The sequence below is a fragment of the Scyliorhinus canicula genome, chromosome 21, assembly GCF_902713615.1.
Source record: "Scyliorhinus canicula chromosome 21, sScyCan1.1, whole genome shotgun sequence".
In the NCBI taxonomy this organism is placed as follows: Eukaryota; Metazoa; Chordata; class Chondrichthyes; order Carcharhiniformes; family Scyliorhinidae; genus Scyliorhinus; species Scyliorhinus canicula.
The window spans coordinates 172550-191510 of record NC_052166.1 but is presented as its reverse complement, the minus strand read 5'-3'; the positions used below and the strand labels follow the sequence as shown (position 1 = coordinate 191510).

The following is an 18961-nucleotide window of genomic DNA, read 5'->3' as shown; positions in this document are numbered from 1 at the left end:
CAACACTGTCCATTACACTGCTTCCCCACTGCAACACTGCCCATTACACTGCTTCCTCACTGCAACACTGCCCATTACACTGCTTCCTCACTGCAACACTGCCCATTACACTGCTTCCCCACTGCAACACTGCCCATTACACTGCTTCCCCACTGCAACACTGCCCATTACACTGCTTCCCCACTGCAACACTGTCCATTACACTGCTTCCCCACTGCAACACTGTCCATTACACTGCTTCCCCACTGCAACACTGCCCATTACACTGCTTCCCCACTGCAACACTGTCCATTACACTGCTTCCTCGCTGCAACACTGCCCATTACACTGCTTCCTCACTGCAACACTGCCCGCTGCACTGCTTCCCCACTGCAACACTGCCCATTACACTGCTTCCTCACTGCAACACTGCCCATTACACTGCTTCCCCACTGCAACACTGTCCATTACACTGCTGCCCCACTGCAACACTGCCCATTACACTGCTTCCCCACTGCAACACTGCCCATTACACTGCTTCCCCACTGCAACACTGTCCATTACACTGCTTCCTCACTGCAACACTGCCCATTACACTGCTTCCCCACTGCAACACTGTCCATTACACTGCTTCCTCACTGCAACACTGTCCATTACACCGCTTCCTCACTGCAACACTGCCCATTACACTGCTTCCCCACTGCAACACTGCCCATTACACTGCTTCCTCACTGCAACACTGCCCATTACACTGCTTCCTCACTGCAACACTGCCCATTACACTGCTTCCTCACTGCCCCACTGCCCATTACACTGCTTCCCCACTGCAACACTGTCCATTACACTGCTTCCTCACTGCAACACTGTCCATTACACTGCTTCCCCACTGCAACACTGCCCATTACACTGCTTCCTCACTGCAACACTGCCCATTACACTGCTTCCTCACTGCAACACTGCCCATTACACTGCTTCCCCACTGCAACACGGCCCATTACACTGCTTCCTCACTGCCCCACTGCCCATTACACTGCTTCCTCACTGCAACACTGTCCATTACACTGCTTCCTCACTGCAACACTGTCCATTACACTGCTTCCTCACTGCAACACTGTCCATTACACTGCTTCCCCACTGCAACACTGCCCATTACACTGCTTCCTCACTGCAACACTGCCCATTACACTGCTTCCCCACTGCAACACTGCCCATTACACTGCTTCCTCACTGCAACACTGCCCATTGTGCTGCTTCCTCACTGCAACACTGCCCATTACACTGCTTCCTCACTGCAACACTGCCCATTACACTGCTTCCCCACTGCAACACTGCCCATTACACTGCTTCCTCACTGCAACACTGTCCATTACACTGCTTCCTCACTGCAACACTGCCCATTACACTGCTTCCCCACTGCAACACTGCCCATTACACTGCTTCCCCACTGCAACACTGTCCATTACACTGCTTCCTCACTGCAACACTGCCCATTGTGCTGCTTCCTCACTGCAACACTGTCCATTACACTGCTTCCTCACTGCAACACTGCCCGCTGCACTGCTTCCTCACTGCAACACTGCCCATTACACTGCTTCCCCACTGCAACACTGTCCATTACACTGCTTCCCCACTGCAACACTGTCCATTACACTGCTTCCTCACTGCAACACTGCCCATTACACTGCATCCCCACTGCAACACTGTCCATTACACTGCTTCCCCAATGCAACACTGCCCATTACACTGCTCCCCCACTGCAACACTGCCCAATACACTGCTTCCTCACTGCAACACTGCCCACTACACTGCTTCCCCACTGCAACACTGTCAATTACACTGCTTCCCCACTGCAACACTGCCCATTACACTGCTTCCCCACTGCAACACTGCCCATTACACTGCTTCCCCACTGCAACACTGCCCATTACACTGCTTCCCCACTGCAACACTGCCCATTACACTGCATCCCCACTGCAACACTGCCCATTACACTGCTCCCCCACTGCAACACTGCCCAATACACTGCTTCCTCACTGCAACACTGCCCACTACACTGCTTCCCCACTGCAACACTGTCCATTACACTGCTTCCCCACTGCAACACTGCCCATTACACTGCTTCCCCACTGCAACACTGTCCATTACACTGCTTCCCCACTGCAACACTGCCCATTACACTGCTTCCTCACTGCAACACTGTCCATTACACTGCTTCCCCACTGCAACACTGCCCATTACACTGCTTCCTCACTGCCCATTACACTGCTTCCTCACTGCAACACTGTCCATTACACTGCTTCCCCACTGCAACACTGCCCATTACACTGCTTCCTCACTGCAACACTGCCCATTACACTGCTTCCCCACTGCAACACTGTCCATTACACTGCTTCCCCACTGCAACACTGCCCATTACACTGCTTCCTCACTGCAACACTGCCCATTACACTGCTTCCTCACTGCAACACTGCCCATTACACTGCTTCCTCACTGCAACACTGCCCATTACACTGCTTCCTCACTGCCCCACTGCCCATTACACTGCTTCCTCACTGCAACACTGTCCATTACACTGCTTCCTCACTGCAACACTGCCCATTACACTGCTTCCCCACTGCAACACTGCCCATTACACTGCTTCCCCACTGCAACACTGCCCATTACACTGCTTCCTCACTGCAACACTGTCCATTACACTGCTTCCCCACTGCAACACTGTCCATTACACTGCTTCCTCACTGCAACACTGTCCATTACACTGCTTCCCCACTGCAACACTGCCCATTACACTGCTTCCTCACTGCCCCACTGCCCATTACACTGCTTCCTCACTGCAACACTGCCCATTACACTGCTTCCTCACTGCAACACTGCCCATTACACTGCTTCCCCACTGCAACACTGCCCATTACACTGCTTCCCCACTGCAACACTGCCCATTACACTGCTTCCCCACTGCAACACTGCCCGCTGCACTGCTTCCTCACTGCAACACTGCCCATTACACTGCTTCCCCACTGCAACACTGCCCGCTGCACTGCTTCCTCACTGCAACACTGCCCATTACACTGCTTCCTCACTGCAACACTGTCCATTACACTGCTTCCCCACTGCCCATTACACTGCTTCCCCACTGCAACACTGCCCAATACACTGCTGCCCCACTGCAACACTGTCCATTACACTGCTTCCTCACTGCAACACTGCCCATTACACTGCTTCCTCACTGCCCCACTGCCCATTACACTGCTTCCTCACTGCAACACTGCCCATTACACTGCTTCCCCACTGCAACACTGCCCATTACACTGCTTCCCCACTGCAACACTGCCCATTACACTGCTTCCTCACTGCAACACTGCCCATTACACTGCTTCCTCACTGCAACACTGTCCATTACACTGCTTCCCCACTGCAACACTGCCCATTACACTGCTTCCTCACTGCCCCACTGCCCATTACACTGCTTCCTCACTGCCCATTACACTGCTTCCCCACTGCAACACTGTCCATTACACTGCTTCCCCACTGCAACAATGTCAATTGTATTCTGGACCATTTGTGTTCATTTTTGCAACGCTGTCCACTGCACCACTTCCAACTGCATTGGTATCCAGTAGATTTCTTCATAATGCATTGCTGCTTATTGCACCGCTCCGTGCTGCACCGCACCCCATTGTACTGCTCCCGATTGCACCGCTCCCCCGCTACGCACTGCACCACTCACCGTTGCACCATTCCCCCGCTTCCGGCTGCACCGCTCCCCGTTCCCCACTGCACCGCTCCACGTTGCACAGCACCCCGCTCCCCCTTGCATGGCTCATGTTTAACTCAAATGGCCACATTTATGAATTAACTTTTATTGTTTTTTCATTAATAAACAATTTAAAAATAAAGATAACAAATGTTCATTGTAAAGACAAAGAATATTGGATTCCCAATCAGCAGCTCTCTCCGAATCCTCACCCTGCCCCCCCTTCACTCACCCTTCCTAATGTAGGGAGCGTTTTCCCCTCCATAGATTCTGCTAACTCCCTCACTCCCATCACACTCTCCTTCTGCCAGCCCTCCCTAACCTCCACCACTCCCCTCTGCCAAACCCCCTTCCTCCACAGTTCCCTCTACTAGTCCATCCCCGTCACTACCCCACCCTCCCTATCACCCCATTCTACCCTACCGCGGTCTCTCTTGCTCCCTGCCCATTACAATCTCCCCCAGTGCCTCCTCCTCCCAGACCCTCCCACCTTTACTAGCCCCTGGCTGACATCCTCCTTCACTCGACAACCCCTCCTTACGTCCCCACTCCCTCCCTCCACTGTGCCAGCGTCTCCCTCTGTCAGGCCACCTGTCTCTCCCCGTCCCCCTCCCTCCCGTCTCCCTCGCTCCCTCCCCGTCCACCTCCCTCCCTCCTCCCTCCATCCCCTCCCTCCCTCCCCCCCCGTCCCCCGTCTCCCTCCCTACCCCGTCTCTCCTCCCCCTCGCTCCCTCCCCGTCCACCTCCCTCCCTCCCCGTCCCCCTCGCTCCCTCCCCGTCCCCCTCACTCCCCACCCCCTCGCTCCCTCCCCGTCCCCCTCCCTCCCCGTCCCCCTCGCTCCCTCCCCACCCCCCTCACTCCCTCCCGTCCTCCAGCCTCTGTGTTCCTCCCTCCTGGAGGCTGGCAGTTGGTTTGGCAATGCTGCCATCCCTTTTACTGCCCGTGTTTGCCCAGCGGAAGAAGTTGCATCGTGAGGCTGGGTTTGACACAGAGCCCTCAGGGTGCGCACAGATATAGAACTGCCTGCCCTGGCTCGGCCCAGGCTTCCTGACCGTGCGCAGCAGACACGGCTCCTGGTGCCCCGAACAGTTTGGGGGAGGAGGCAGACCTTTCAACAATGACTTCCAAAAGGCAGCTCCCGACTTATTCTGCTGCGTCTGTGCCGGAGTGTCCTCTTTACCGCCCTCGGCCTGGGCTTGCTGGTGATGAGGGACAGACAGAGGGGTCAGGTGAGGGCGCCCCAGGTCATCATGTGTCCCCAATGCTGAAGCTGGCTTGAAAAACCGCAGCAAGGTGCCCGTGTGGCCAGGCTTACTTCTGCTGCTCCTCCCCTTTTCGCTCAGTGATCCTTTCCCACTCCGCGGTCTATCCAGTTTAGCTTTCTTTCTTTGGAGATCGACCAGTGATTGCGAATTCTGCTCAAGTTGGGGATAATTCCGCAGCTCAGAACTGATTTGTTTATTCTGAACATTAACCAGGAATTGGGGAAGTTTCTGCTGGAAGCCAGCGAATTCTGGCAGGTATTTGGTACAAAGCGGCGGACATTTACCTGCTGACACACAGGAGGCCTTTAGAAAGGCTTTGACTGGACAATGATCTGACCCTTCCACCTCTGGCATCAGGATACAGTCTTGCAGCTCAGTTTCTGCCAGAGATTTATTAACAAAGATGTAATCAATCCTTGTCCCATAGTTTGTTTTGCGAGCTCCCGAGCTTGTTCTCCAGCAGGTGTAAGCTTCTCTTTCCGTTGGATGGAATAGTCGGAAGGCGTCCACAAAGAGGCCATGGCCACTTGCCCGTCTCGTTCCCAGTCCAGGCTCCGGATCAGATTCTGGACTCACCTCATCTGACTGCAACAGGCCAGAGGAGCTGCACAGGAACCCGTTCATCCACACACGGTCTGGGTGCCTGGCAAAACATTCCTGTCGGCAACAAGCGTCAGGTTATCTAACTGACAGAGTACGGAGGCAGAGAGGGTGAGGGAACAGAGCCCCAGGGGCAGGAACGGGGCTTGACAAGGCCCTGGGAGGGGGAGGAAAGGGGGCAAGACAGGGTTCCAGGGTCAGGGAAGGGGCAGAATATTGTCCCAGACAGTAAAGACCAAACGCCAGGCAGCGGACAGGAAACACCAGAGAGCGGACAGGAAACGCCAGAGAGCGGACAGGAAACGCCAGAGAGCGGACAGGAAACACCAGAGACCGGACAGGAAACACCAGACTGGGGACAGGAAACGTCTGACTGGGGACAGGAAACGTCAGACTGGGGACAGGAAACGTCAGACTGGGGACAGGAAACGTCTGGGGACAGGAAACGTCTGACTGGGGACAGGAAACGCCAGACAGGGGACAGGAAACGTCTGACTGGGGACAGGAAACGCCAGACAGGGGACAGGAAACGCCAGACAGGGGACAGGAAACGTCAGACTGGGGACAGGAAACGTCAGACTGGGGACAGGAAACGTCTGGGGACAGGAAACGTCTGACTGGGGACAGGAAACGCCAGACAGGGGACAGGAAACGTCTGACTGGGGACAGGAAACGTCAGACTGGGGACAGGAAACGTCAGACTGGGGACAGGAAACGTCAGACTGGGGACAGGAAACGTCTGGGGACAGGAAACGTCTGACTGGGGACAGGAAACGCCAGACTGGGGACAGGAAACGCCAGACTGGGGACAGGAAACGCCAGACTGGGGACAGGAAACGCCAGACTGGGGACAGGAAACGCCAGACTGGGGACAGGAAACGCCAGACAGGGGACAGGAAACGTCAGACTGGGGACAGGAAACGCCAGACAGGGGACAGGAAACGTCTGACTGGGGACAGGAAACGCCAGACAGGGGACAGGAAACGTCTGACTGGGGACAGGAAACGCCAGACAGGGGACAGGAAACGTCTGACTGGGGACAGGAAACGTCTGACTGGGGACAGGAAACGTCTGACTGGGGACAGGAAACGCCAGACTGGGGACAGGAAACGCCAGACAGGGGACAGGAAACGTCTGACAGGGGACAGGAAACGCCAGACAGGGGACAGGAAACGTCAGACTGGGGACAGGAAACGCCAGACAGGGGACAGGAAACGTCAGACGGGAAACTCCGGACAGCGGTCAGGAAACTCCAGGACAGCGGTCAGGAAACGCCAGGCAGCGGTCAGGAAACGCCAGGCAGCGGTCAGGAAACGCCAGGCAGCGGTCAGGAAACGCCAGGCAGCGGACAGGAAACTCCGGACAGTGAACAGGAAACAGACGGTAGAAAGTTCTAGAAGTTCAGGGGTTAACGTTTCTGACGTCCACTTACCGGGTCACCTGGTTGACAGTGATCGATGGGCGTATGTGCAGTGTTCATGTCTCCCAGAACAATCACATTTCTGCATCAGTAAGAAGCAATTTGTTCAATGCTGCAATTTACAAAACACAAGACCAGAAGCAGCAACATGATTATCCATTAATGCTTTACACAAACATGGAAGGACAGGATTGGCAGCTAAACGTTCCAGGATTGAGATGTTTCAGGCGGGATAGAGGGAGGGGCTGGAGGGGAGTTGCATTAATGGTTCAGGCCTGATAGGATCTACCCCAGAATACTGAAGGAGGCTAGAGAGGAAATTGCTGAGGCCTTGACAGAAATCTTTGGATCCTCACTGTCTTCAGGTGATGTCCCGGAGGACTGGAGAATAGCCAATGTTGTTGCTTTGTTTAAGAAAGGTAGCAAGGATAATCCAGGGAACTACAGGCCGGTGAGCCTTACGTCAGTGGTAGGGAAATTACTGGAGAAATTCTTCGAGACAGGATCTACTCCCATTTGGAAGTAAGTGGACTTTTAGCGAGAGGCTGCACGGTTTTTGAAGGGGAGGTTGTGTCTCACTAACTTGATAGAGTATTTCGAGGAGGTCACAAAAATGATTGATGCAGGTAGGGCAGTGGATGTTGTCTATATGGATTTCAGTAAGGCCTTTGACAAGGTCCCTCATGGCAGACTGGTACAAAAGGGGAAGTCACACGGGATCAGAGGTGAGCTGGCAAGGTGGATACAGAACTGGCTGGGTCATAGAAGGCAGAGAGTAGCAATGGAAGGGTGCTTTTCTGATTGGAGGGCTGTGACTAATGGTGTTCCGCAGGGATCAGTGCTGGGACCTTTGCTGTTCGTAGTATATATAAATGATTTGGAGGAAAATGTAACTGGTCTGATTAGTATGTTTGCGGACGACACAAAGTTTGGTGGAATTGCGGATAGCGATGAGGACTGTCAGAGGATACAGCAGGATTTAGATCGTTTGGAGACTTGGGCGGAGAGATGGCAGATGGAGTTTAATCCGGACAAATGTGAGGTGAAGCATTTTGGAAGGTCTAATGCAGGTAGGGAATATACAGTGAATGGTAGAACCCTCAAGAGTACTGACAGTCAGAGGAGATCTAGGTGTACAGGTCCACAGGTCACTGAAAGGGGCAACACAGGTGGAGAAGGTAGTCAAGAAGGCATTCGGCAGGGCTGCAACATTGCTGCCTATGGCGCTGAGGATCCGGGTTCAATTCTGGCCCCGTGTCACTCTCCGTGTGGAGTTTGCACATTCTCCGTCTTACCCCCACAACCCAAAGATGTGCAGGATAGGTGGATTGGCCACGCTAAACTTGCCCCTTAATTGGAAAAAAATAATTGGGTACCCTAAATTCTTTTCAAATGGCATACGGCATGCTTGCCTTCATCGGCTGGGGCATTGAGTTTAAAAATTGGCAAGTCATGTTGCAGCTGTATAGAACCTTAGTTAGGCCACACTTGGAGTATAGAGTTCAATTCTGGGCACCACACTACCAGAAGGATGTGGAGGCTTTAGAGAGGGTGTGGAGGAGATTTACCAGGATGTTGCCTGGTATGGAGGGCATTAGCTATGAGGAGAGGTTGAATAAACTCGGTTTGTTCCCACTGGAACGACGGAGGTTGAGGGGCGACCTAATAGAGTATTACAAAATTATGAGGGGCATAGACAGAGTGGATAGTCAGAGACTTTTTCCCCAGGGTAGAGGGGTCAATTACTAGGGGGCATAGGTTTAAGAGAAAGGGGCAAGGTTTAGAGGAGATCACTAAGTGACATTTTTTTTTACACAGAGGGTAGTGGGTGCCTGGAACTCGCTGCCGGAGGAGGTGGTGCAAGCAGGAACGGCAGAAGACAGAGGGTGGAGGTGGATGGAAAATTTTCAGACTGGAGACCAGTTACCAGCGGTGTACCACAGGGATCAGTGCTGGGTCCTCTGCTATTTGTTATTTTTATCAATGACTTGGAGGAGGGGGCTGAAGGGTGTATCAGTAGATTTGCTGTTGACACCAAGATTGGTGGAGTAGTGGATGAGTTGGAGGGCTGTTGTAGGCTGCAAAGAGACATTGATAGGATGCAGAGCTGGGCCGAACAAATGGCAGATGGAGTTTAACCCCGATATGTGCGAGGTGATTCATTTTGGTAGAAAAAATTTGAATGCGGATTACAGGGTCAACAGCAGGGTTCTGAGGAATGTGGAGGAACAGAGAGATCTTGGGGTTCATGTCCACAGATCTCTGAAGGTTGCCACTCAAATGGATAGAGCAGTGAAGAAGGCCTATAGTGTGTTAGCGTTTATTAACGGGGGGCTTGAGTTTAAGAGCCGCGAGGTTATGCTGCAACTATACATGACCCTGGTGAGACCACATTTGGAGTATTGTGTGCAGTTCTGGTCACCTCATTATAGGAAGGCTGTGGAAGCATTGGAAAGGGTGCAAAGGAGATTTACCAGGATGCTGCCTGGTTTGCAGGATAGGTCTTATGAGGAAATGTTGAGGGAGCGAGGGCTTTTCTCTTTGGAGCGGAGGAGGATGGGAGGTGACTTAATAGAGGTTTATAAGATGATGAGGGGGATAGATAGAGTGGACGTTCAGAGACTATTTCCTCAGGTGGATGTAGCTGTTACAAGGGGGCATAACTATAAGATTCAGGGTGGGAGATATAGGAGGGATGTCCGAGGTAGGTTCTTTACTCAGAGTGGTTAGGGTGTGGAATGGACTGCCTGCTGTGATAGTGGAGTCGGACACTTTAGGAACTTTCAAGCGGTTATTGGATAGGCACATGGAGCCCACCAGAATGACAGGGAGTGGGATAGCTTGCTCTTGGTTTCGGACAATGCTCGGCACAACATCGAGGGCCGAAGGGCCTGTTCTGTGCTGTACTGTTCAATGTTCTCTGATAGTGACGTTTAAGTGACATCTTGACAAATACATGAATAGGATGGGAACAGAGTGATACGGACCCCGGGAGTGTAAAAGATTTTAGTTTAGACGGGCAGCATGGTCGGTGCAGGCGTGGAGGGCTGAAGGGCCTGTTCCTGTGCTGTACTGTTCTTTGTACTTTGAGGATTGATGCATAGGAACAGGAGGAAGCCCGTTCAGCCCCTCTAAAGCCTATTACACAGGAATAGGAGGCCCATTCAGCCCTCTCCAGCCTGTTACACAGGAACAGGAGGAGGCCCATTCAGCCCCTCTCCAGCCTGTTACACAGGAACAGGAGGAGGCCCATTCAGCCCCTCTCCAGCCTGTTACACAGGAACAGGAGGCCATTCAGCCCCTCTCCAGCCTGTTACACAGGAACAGGAGGAGGCCCATTCAGCCCGTTACACAGGAACAGGAGGCCATTCAGCCCCTCTCCAGCCTGTTACACAGGAACAGGCGGAGGCCCATTCAGCCCCTCTCCAGCCTGTTACACAGCAACAGAAGGAGGCCCATTCAGCCCCTCTCAAGCCTATTACGCAGGAATAGGAGGCCATTCAGCCCCTCTCCAGCCTGTTACACAGGAACAGGCGGAGGCCCATTCAGCCCCTCTCCAGCCTGTTACACAGCAACAGAAGGAGGCCCATTCAGCCCCTCTCAAGCCTATTACGCAGGAATAGGAGGCCATTCAGCCCCTCTCCAGCCTGTTACATAGGAACAGGAGGAGGCCCATTCAGCCCCTCTCCAGCCTGTTGCATAGGAACAGGAGGAGGCCCATTCAGCCCCTCTCCAGCCTGTTACACAGGAACAGGAGGAGGCCCATTCAACCCCTCTCCAGCCTGTTACACAGGAACAGGAGGAGGCCCATTCAGCCCCTTCCCAGCCTGTTACACAGGATCAGGAGGCCCATTCAGCCCCCCTCCAGCCTGTTACACAGGAACAGGAGCCCATTCAGCCCGTTACACAGGAACAGGAGGCCCATTCAGCCCCTCTCCAGCCTGTTACACAGGAACAGGAGGCCATTCAGCCCCTCTCCAGCCTGTTACACAGGAACAGGAGGCCCATTCAGCCCCTTCCCAGCCTGTTACACAGGAATAGGTGGCCCATTCAGCCTCATAGATCTGTTGTGCCATTCAAAGGTTTCCTGATGATTTGTCACCAAACTCCAGACCTGCCTTTGTCCCAATCCCTCATAACCTCGGCAAAGAAAAATCGACCAGCAGTGGAATGAACATTTGATCTGACACCGCTGGTCTTTGGCAGGAATGAGTTTGAAACATCTCCCGCCCCCGAGGAAACGCATTTGCTGATTTCACGCCAAAAAGATCAAACTCTCATTTTTGAACTCTGCAGATCTAGATTCGCCCATCAGAAATCTCTCTCCGTCTATTCGATTGATTTGCCCTTAATCACGAGGAAGCTTCAATCAAATCGCCCTGTAATCTCTAAATTACAGAGAATATAACTTTCATTTGTCAAATCTCACTGGGTAATTGAACCTTCAGAGTCCAAATAAAATCTTGGTTAAGCCTCGCTGCATCATCTGAGAGTCCACAACACCCTCCCCCAGGGGTGGTCTCAGAACGGCTCAGCCCCCCCCAGGGGTGGGCTCAGAACGGCTCAGCCCCCCCCCCCAGGGGTGGGCTCAGAACGGCTCAGCCCCCCCCAGGGGTGGTCTCAGAACGGCTCAGCCCCCCCCCCCCCCCAGGGGTGGGCTCAGAACGGCTCAGCCTAACTCCAGGGGTGGTCTCAGAACGGCTCAGCCCCCCCCCAGGGGTGGTCTCAGAACGGCTCAGCCCCCCCCAGGGGTGGGCTCAGAACGGCTCAGCCCCCCCCCCCAGGAGTGGTCTCAGAACGGCTCAGCCCCCCCCAGGGGTGGTCCACACATTTGCTATGGAGCAGGAGGCGGCCATTCGACTCTGTACCAGATCTGCCAATGAGCATGGTGACTCCGTGCCATCCCCCTGTGGGCAGTGCGGTTTGCCCCGGGCAATGGAGAGATTGTGGCTGGGGGCAGCTCACGGACCGCAAAGGGCTGTCAGTTTGTCAGTGAAAACTCTCTCTCACCCTCCATCCTGCAGCAGAGCCTGTGCCCTCGCCTGTAACAGCTGATAGAAGCGAAGTTTGAAATGACTGCGGTCCTCTCTGTCAGGATCGGCACGCGGACAGTACACGTTAATCACCGTCAGTATCTCCTCCGCCTGCTCACACCTTCTAAAATAAAAAAGAAAGAGTTTCAGATAGTCTCCTTTATCCAAAGTGACAATGTTATTGGCAGCAGACAAGGAATGCGCAGTTAATTACGCAAATATTTTTAATGGTTTTGGCAATTTCTGTTGTAAAGGACCCCTCGAATGTTAAATCGGAGAGTTATCAAAATCCAGGAGCGTAACTCAGAAAAACGGATTCATAAGGGTTCGTTCAGCGATTTGGTAAAACACGGGGAAAATCCAGTCTTGTAACTATTCACTAAACTGTAAAACACACACGACCCCCCACACACACACGACCCCCCCCACACACACACGACCCCCCCACACACACACGACCCCTCCCACACACACACGACCCCTCCCACACACACACGACCCCTCCCACACACACACGACCCCTCCCACACACACACAAGCCCCCAAACACACGAGCCCCCCCACACACACACGACCCCCCCACACACACGACCCCTCCCACACACACACACACACGACCCCTCCCACACACACACGATCCCTCCCACACACACGACCCCTCCCACACACACACGATCCCTCCCACACACACGACCCCTCCCACACACACACGACCTCCCCACACACACACGACCCCCCCACACACACACGACCCCCCCACACACACACGACCCCCCCACACACACACGACCCCTCCCACACACACACGACCCCTCCCACACACACACGACCCCTCCCACACACACGACCCCCCACACACACACGACCCCCCCACACGCACACACGACCCCCCCCACACACACGACCCCCCCCCCCACACACACGACCCCCCCCACACACACACGACCCCCCCACACACACACGACCCCCCCACACACACACGACCCTCCCACACACACACGACCCCCCACACACACACGACCCCCACACACACGACCCCCCACACACACGACACCCCACACACACACGACCCCCCCACACACACGACACCGACCCCACTCCACACAAACACGACCCCTCCCACACACACGACCTTCCTCACACACACACACGACCTCACACGCACCTCACACACGCACGACCTCACACACACACACGACCTCACACACGCACGCACGACCTCACACACGCACGACCACACACGCACGACCTCACACACGCACGACCTCACACACGCACGACCTCACACACGCACGACCTCACACACGCACGACCTCACACACGCACGACCTCACACACGCACGACCTCACACACGCACGACCTCACACACGCACGACCTCACACGCACGACCTCACACACGCACGACCTCACACACGCACGACCTCACACACGCACGACCTCACACACGCACGACCTCACACACGCACGACCTCACACACGCACGACCTCACACACGCACGACCTCACACACGCACGACCTCACACACGCACGACCTCACACACGCACACAACCCCCCAACTAACACATGACCCTCACCCCACACACACGACCCCCCCCCCCCCACTCTCACACACAGTATACTTGTGCTAACCCTGTTTTATATCTGCATCAATGGCTCTGAAGTGGAGGCTGCCTTCCTAAACTCCAAGAATGTCGCTGGTTCTAAAACACTAGAGCTAGCCCTGCTACTGATATACTCTTTCAACGTTATTCTATCTAAACGCCCAAGTGCGCACACTTGTTGGCCGTTACCTGATCCGGTGCTTTGTGATCACAGCTCGACCTTCACCGTCCAAAGCCTTCAACTCCTCATCTGAAAACCCTCCCAGGGTGCACCAAGCAGGCGTTCCACTCTGATTGGCCAGGATCCCAGACAGACCTTCCTCAGCAGAGAGTGGCACGGCGCTGTCTCTACAAAAGGTAGCAACACCTGTGGAACAGCAACCAAAAGGAACACACGGAACTTTTAAAAATGTGTTTGTAAGATGTGGGGTCACTGGGGGAAGGCCAGCATTTGATGCCCAACCCCAATTGCCCTTGAACTGAAAGTTCTGTTCGGCAATTTTAAGAGTTGACCACATTGCTGTGGGTCTGGAGTCACATGTCGGCCAGACCGGGTAAGGACGGCAGATTTACCGCCCGAAATGGACATTAGTGAACCAGATGGGTTTTTCCCCACAATCGACAATGGTTTAGTCAACATTAAACTTTTAGTTCCAAATTTGTTACTGAATTCAAAGTTCACCGTCTGTCATGGGTGGGATTCGAACGCGGGTCGCCAGCATTACCCTGGGTCTCTGGATTGCCAAGACCAGTGACAACACTACAACACCACCACCTCCCCTTCAGAGGTCAGGGACAAAGTGAGATTGATGTGAGCGAGAGCAAGTGGGGGACTAGGTACGGTGCAGCCAGGAGTGGGCACGGGACAAGGTGGGGGCCGAGGTGGGCGATATGTGAGGAATGCAGGAATTTCAGAAATATTGTGTCTTAGGTACTTGGTGCTGTGAGGGTTAAAAGCCAGGATTAGAGTGTGTCTGACTGCTGCAGTCACGTTTTTAAAGAATCCTGGGTTGAAAAGTTTTGGGAGCCAGATGTGCAATTAGGGCATCATAAAAGTTTAGGGTAATGAAAGTTTATTTAGATTAAGGGGGTTCCCCATGGAGTTAATTAGATTTCAGCTTGACAAAATGATGTAATTAAGGGGAAGATCTAGGATACCAGGCAGGCATTTTGCAGAAAAGCAGTGTTAGTTTTGTTCTCGATTGAGATGTGGGCAGAGGCCCACCATTTGCTTTCACTGCAGTTCAGTTAATGATTTGTCTGCAGGGGGCAGCTTCTTTCCAAGTAGCTCGGAACTGTGTGGCTGGAAGGGGAGCTGAAGCAGGCTGAGAAATCAGCTCCTGAAAACATACAGCCAGAGTTTCTGCATGGTTCTGACAGGAGTCAGGTCTATCTCTGACACAATAGAGTATCCAAACATCTCTTTTATTGAGTGTTAACTGTATTTAAAAGTGGATTGGGATCGGAGATGGTTTTGTTGTTTGAGTGGGAGTAAAGATAGCAGTTAAGGGTTATTGTGTCACTGTCTTGATTAGCAGTGTTTCAGGGGTAATTGTAAACTATTTTCTTGTGTGATATTAAATATATTTAATACTGTGTTAGTAATAAAGTTTGTTTTAATAAACCATATCCCTATTTCTCTGTGAAATCATTCCTGGAGTGAGGAATTCTTTCCGCATAGTCTTACAACATTAAAATAAAATATTGGGGTTTCTGCCCAGTGTCCCGGCCACACTCAGGGTCTGGTCCAGGATCGTATTAGAAGAAAAAGGGAGTAACAAGAAGGGAAAGTGTGGGTGGGGGCAGGAAGAAAGGTGAAGAACAAAAGAGGAACAAGGGGAAACAAACGGGAGGCAGGAAAGAACCAGAAGGCCTTCGGTAGAAGGCAGGATCTCAAAGGAGCAAAACATTGGTGGAGAAAGAGGGGAGGATAAAGGAGAAGGGCCGATGGTGTGAGGGTTCAAAGGGCAAGAAGGCAAGGGTTTAGAGAAGGAGCTAAACAAGACAGAGTGAGCAATGGATTAAACAGGGGAGAAGGAAAGAACATAGATGTAGAAGCCAGGTATTTCAAATACACTTAATATAGGTAAAAAGCTGCTTAAAGCATAAATATTAATTCCCAGTTTTAAAATGAAAGAAACATATAATTTCCAATTATATTCCTTCGGCCCTCGATGTTGCGCCGTCCTGTGAAACCCTTCTAAAGTCCAAAGATGTGCGGGTTAGGTGGATTGACCATGCTAAATTGCCCGTAGTGTAAGGTTAATGGGGGGGATTGTTGGGTTACGTGGGGTGATCATTGTTCGGCACAACATCGAGGGCCGAAGGGCCTGTTCTGTGCTGTACTGTTCTATGTTCTATGTTCTACACTATTCCCTTGTCTTCCATATGCCTATCCAATGACCATTTGAACGTGTTTAGTGTTGGCGAGTCCACTACTGTTGTAGGCAGGGCATTCCACGCCCTTACTACTCTCTGAGTAAAGAACCTACCTCTGACATCTGTCCTATATCTATCTCTCCTCAATTTAAAGCTATGTCCCCTCGTGCTGGACATCACCATCCAAGGAAAAAGGCTCTCGATGTCCACCCTATCTAATCCTCTGATCATCTTGTATGCCTCAATTAAGTCACCTCTTAACCTTCTTCTTCTCTAATGAAAACAGCCTCAAGTCCTTCAGCCTTTCCTCATATGATCTTCCCTCCATACCAGGCAACATTCTTGTAAATCTCCTCTGTACCCTTTCCAATGCTTCCCCATCCTTCCTATAATGTGGCGACCAGAACTGCACGCAATACTCCAAATGCGGCCGCAGCAGAGTTTTGTACAGCTGCAACATGACCTCATGGCTTCGTAACTCAATTCCTCTACCAATAAAAGCTAACACACCGTACGCCTTCTTAACAACCCTCTCAACCTGGGTGGCAACTTTCAGGGATCTATGGACATGGACACCGAGATCTCTCTGCTCGTCCACACTACCAAGAATTTTACCATTAGCCCAGTACTCTGTCTTCCTGTTATTCCTTCCAAAGTGAATCACCTCGCACTTTTCTGCATTAAACTCCATTTGCCACCTGTCAGCGCAGCTCTGCAGCTTATCTATGTCCCTCTGTAACTTGTAACATCCTTCTGCACTGTCCACAACTCCACCGACTTTAGTGTCATCTGCAAATTTACTCACCCATCCTTCTACGCCCTCCTCTAGGTCATTTATAAAAATAACAAACAGCAGCGGCCCCAAAACAGATCCTTGTGGTACACCACTAGTAATTGGACACCAGTCAGAACATTTCCCATCAACCACCACACTTTGTCTTCTATCAGCTCGCCAATTTCTGATCCAAACTGCTAAATCACCCTGAATCCCATGCCTCTGTATTTTCTGCAATAGCCTACCGTGGGGAACCTTATCAAACGCTTTACTGAAATCCATATACACCACATCAACTGCTTTACCCTCATCCACCTGTTTGGTCACCTTCTCGAAGAACTCAATGAGGTTTGTGAGGCACGACTTACCCTTCACAAAACCATGTTGACTATCTCTAATCAAATTATTCCTTCCCAGATGATTATACATCCTATCTCTTATAAACCTTTCCAAGACTTTTCCCACAACAGAAGTACGGCTCACTGGTCTATAGTTACCGGGGTTATCTCTACTCCCCTTCTTGAACAAGGGGACAGCATTTGTTATCCTCCAGTCTTCTGACAAAGGTGACTTAAAGATCAAAGCCAAAGGCTCAGCAAACTCCTCCCGAGCTTCCCAGAGAATCCTAGGATAAATCCCATCCGGCCCAGGGGACTTATCTATTTTCACGCTTTCCAGAATCGCTAACGTTGTCTTTTTCCTGTGTGAATACAGACGAAAAATACTCATTTAGCACCTCTCCTATCTCCTCGGACTCCACGCACAACTTCCCACTACTGTCCTTGACTGGCCCTACTCTTACCTTAGTCATTCTTTTATTCCTGACATATCTATAGAAAGCTTTAGGGTTATCCTTGATCCTACCTGCCAAAGACTTCTCATGTCCTCGCTTGGCTCTTCTTAGCTCTCTCTTCAGAGCCTTCCTAGCTAACTTGTAACTCTCAAGCGACCCAACTGAACCATCACGTCTCATCTTCACATAAGCCTCCTTCTTCCTCTTGACAAGTATTTCAACTGCTTTAGTAACCCATGGTTCCCTCGCTCGACCACTTCCTCCCTGCCTGACAGGTACATACTTATCAAGGACACGCAGTAGCTGTTCCTTGAACATGCTCCATATTTCCATTGTGTCCATCCCCTGCAGTTTTCCTCTCCAGCCGATGCATGCTAAGTCTTGCCTCATCGCATCATAATTGCCTTTCCCCCAGATATAACTCTTGCCCTGCGGTTTATACCTATCCCTTTCCATCGCTAAAGTAAACGTAATCGAATTGTGGTCACTATCACCAAAATGCTCACCGACCTCCAAATCTAACACCTGTCCTGGTTCATTACCCAGTACCAAATCCAATACGACCTCGCCTCTTGTTGGCCTATCTACATACTGCATCAGGAAACCCTCCTGCACACATTGGACAAAAACGGAACCATCTAATGTACTCGAACTATAGTGTTAACAGTCAATATTTGGAAAGTTAAAGTCCCCCATAACAACTACCCTGTTATTTTCGCTCCTATCCAGAACCATCTTTGCAATCCTTTCCTCTACATCTCTGGAACTTTTCGGAGGCCTATAGAAAAGCCCTAACAGGGTGACCTCTCCTTTCCTGTTTCTTAACTCAGGCCATACTACCTCAGTATTCGAGTCCTCACCAAATGTCCTCTCTTACCACCGTCCCTGAGCTTACTGAAAGAGGGAAGGAGAGACAAGGCAATGGGAGAGAGGGGTCGGAGGGAGGGGGTGGAGGGATGACGCGGAGGGGGTTATCGTAGAGAGGGTGGGGGATATCGGGGAGAGGGTGGGGGTATCAGGGAGAGGGAGAGGGTATTGGGAGGGGGAGGGGGGTAACGGGAGGCGGGTAACGGGAGGGGGATAGGGTATCGGGAGGGGAGGTAACGGGAGGGGGATAGGGTATCGGGAGGGGAGGTATCGGGAGGGGAGGTATCGGGAGGGGAGGTATCGGGAGGGGAGGTATCGGGAGGGGAGGTATCGGGAGGGGAGGTATCGAGAGGGGGGTATCGGGAGGGGGGTATCGGGAGGGGGGATAGGGTATCGGGAGGGGGAGGGGGGTATCGGGAGGGGGGTATCGGGAGGGGGGTATCGGGAGGGGGGTATCGGGAGGGGGGTATCGGGAGGGGGTATCGGGAGG

The 18961-nt window shown here is 52.3% G+C and overlaps 1 protein-coding gene across 1 annotated transcript; it reads right to left on the bottom strand.

Annotated features, from left to right (window-relative positions):
- Positions 1-4588: 4588 nt before the first annotated feature.
- On the bottom strand, positions 4589-17363 carry apex2 (APEX nuclease (apurinic/apyrimidinic endonuclease) 2; the record flags this gene model as incomplete). The annotated part of the gene is made up of 5 exons (XM_038782283.1): positions 4589-5656; positions 7032-7101; positions 12030-12176; positions 13847-14024; positions 17309-17363. Coding segments are annotated over 5 exons (1518 nt in total), but the record flags the coding sequence as incomplete, so codon positions are not given.
- Positions 17364-18961: the final 1598 nt, after the last annotated feature.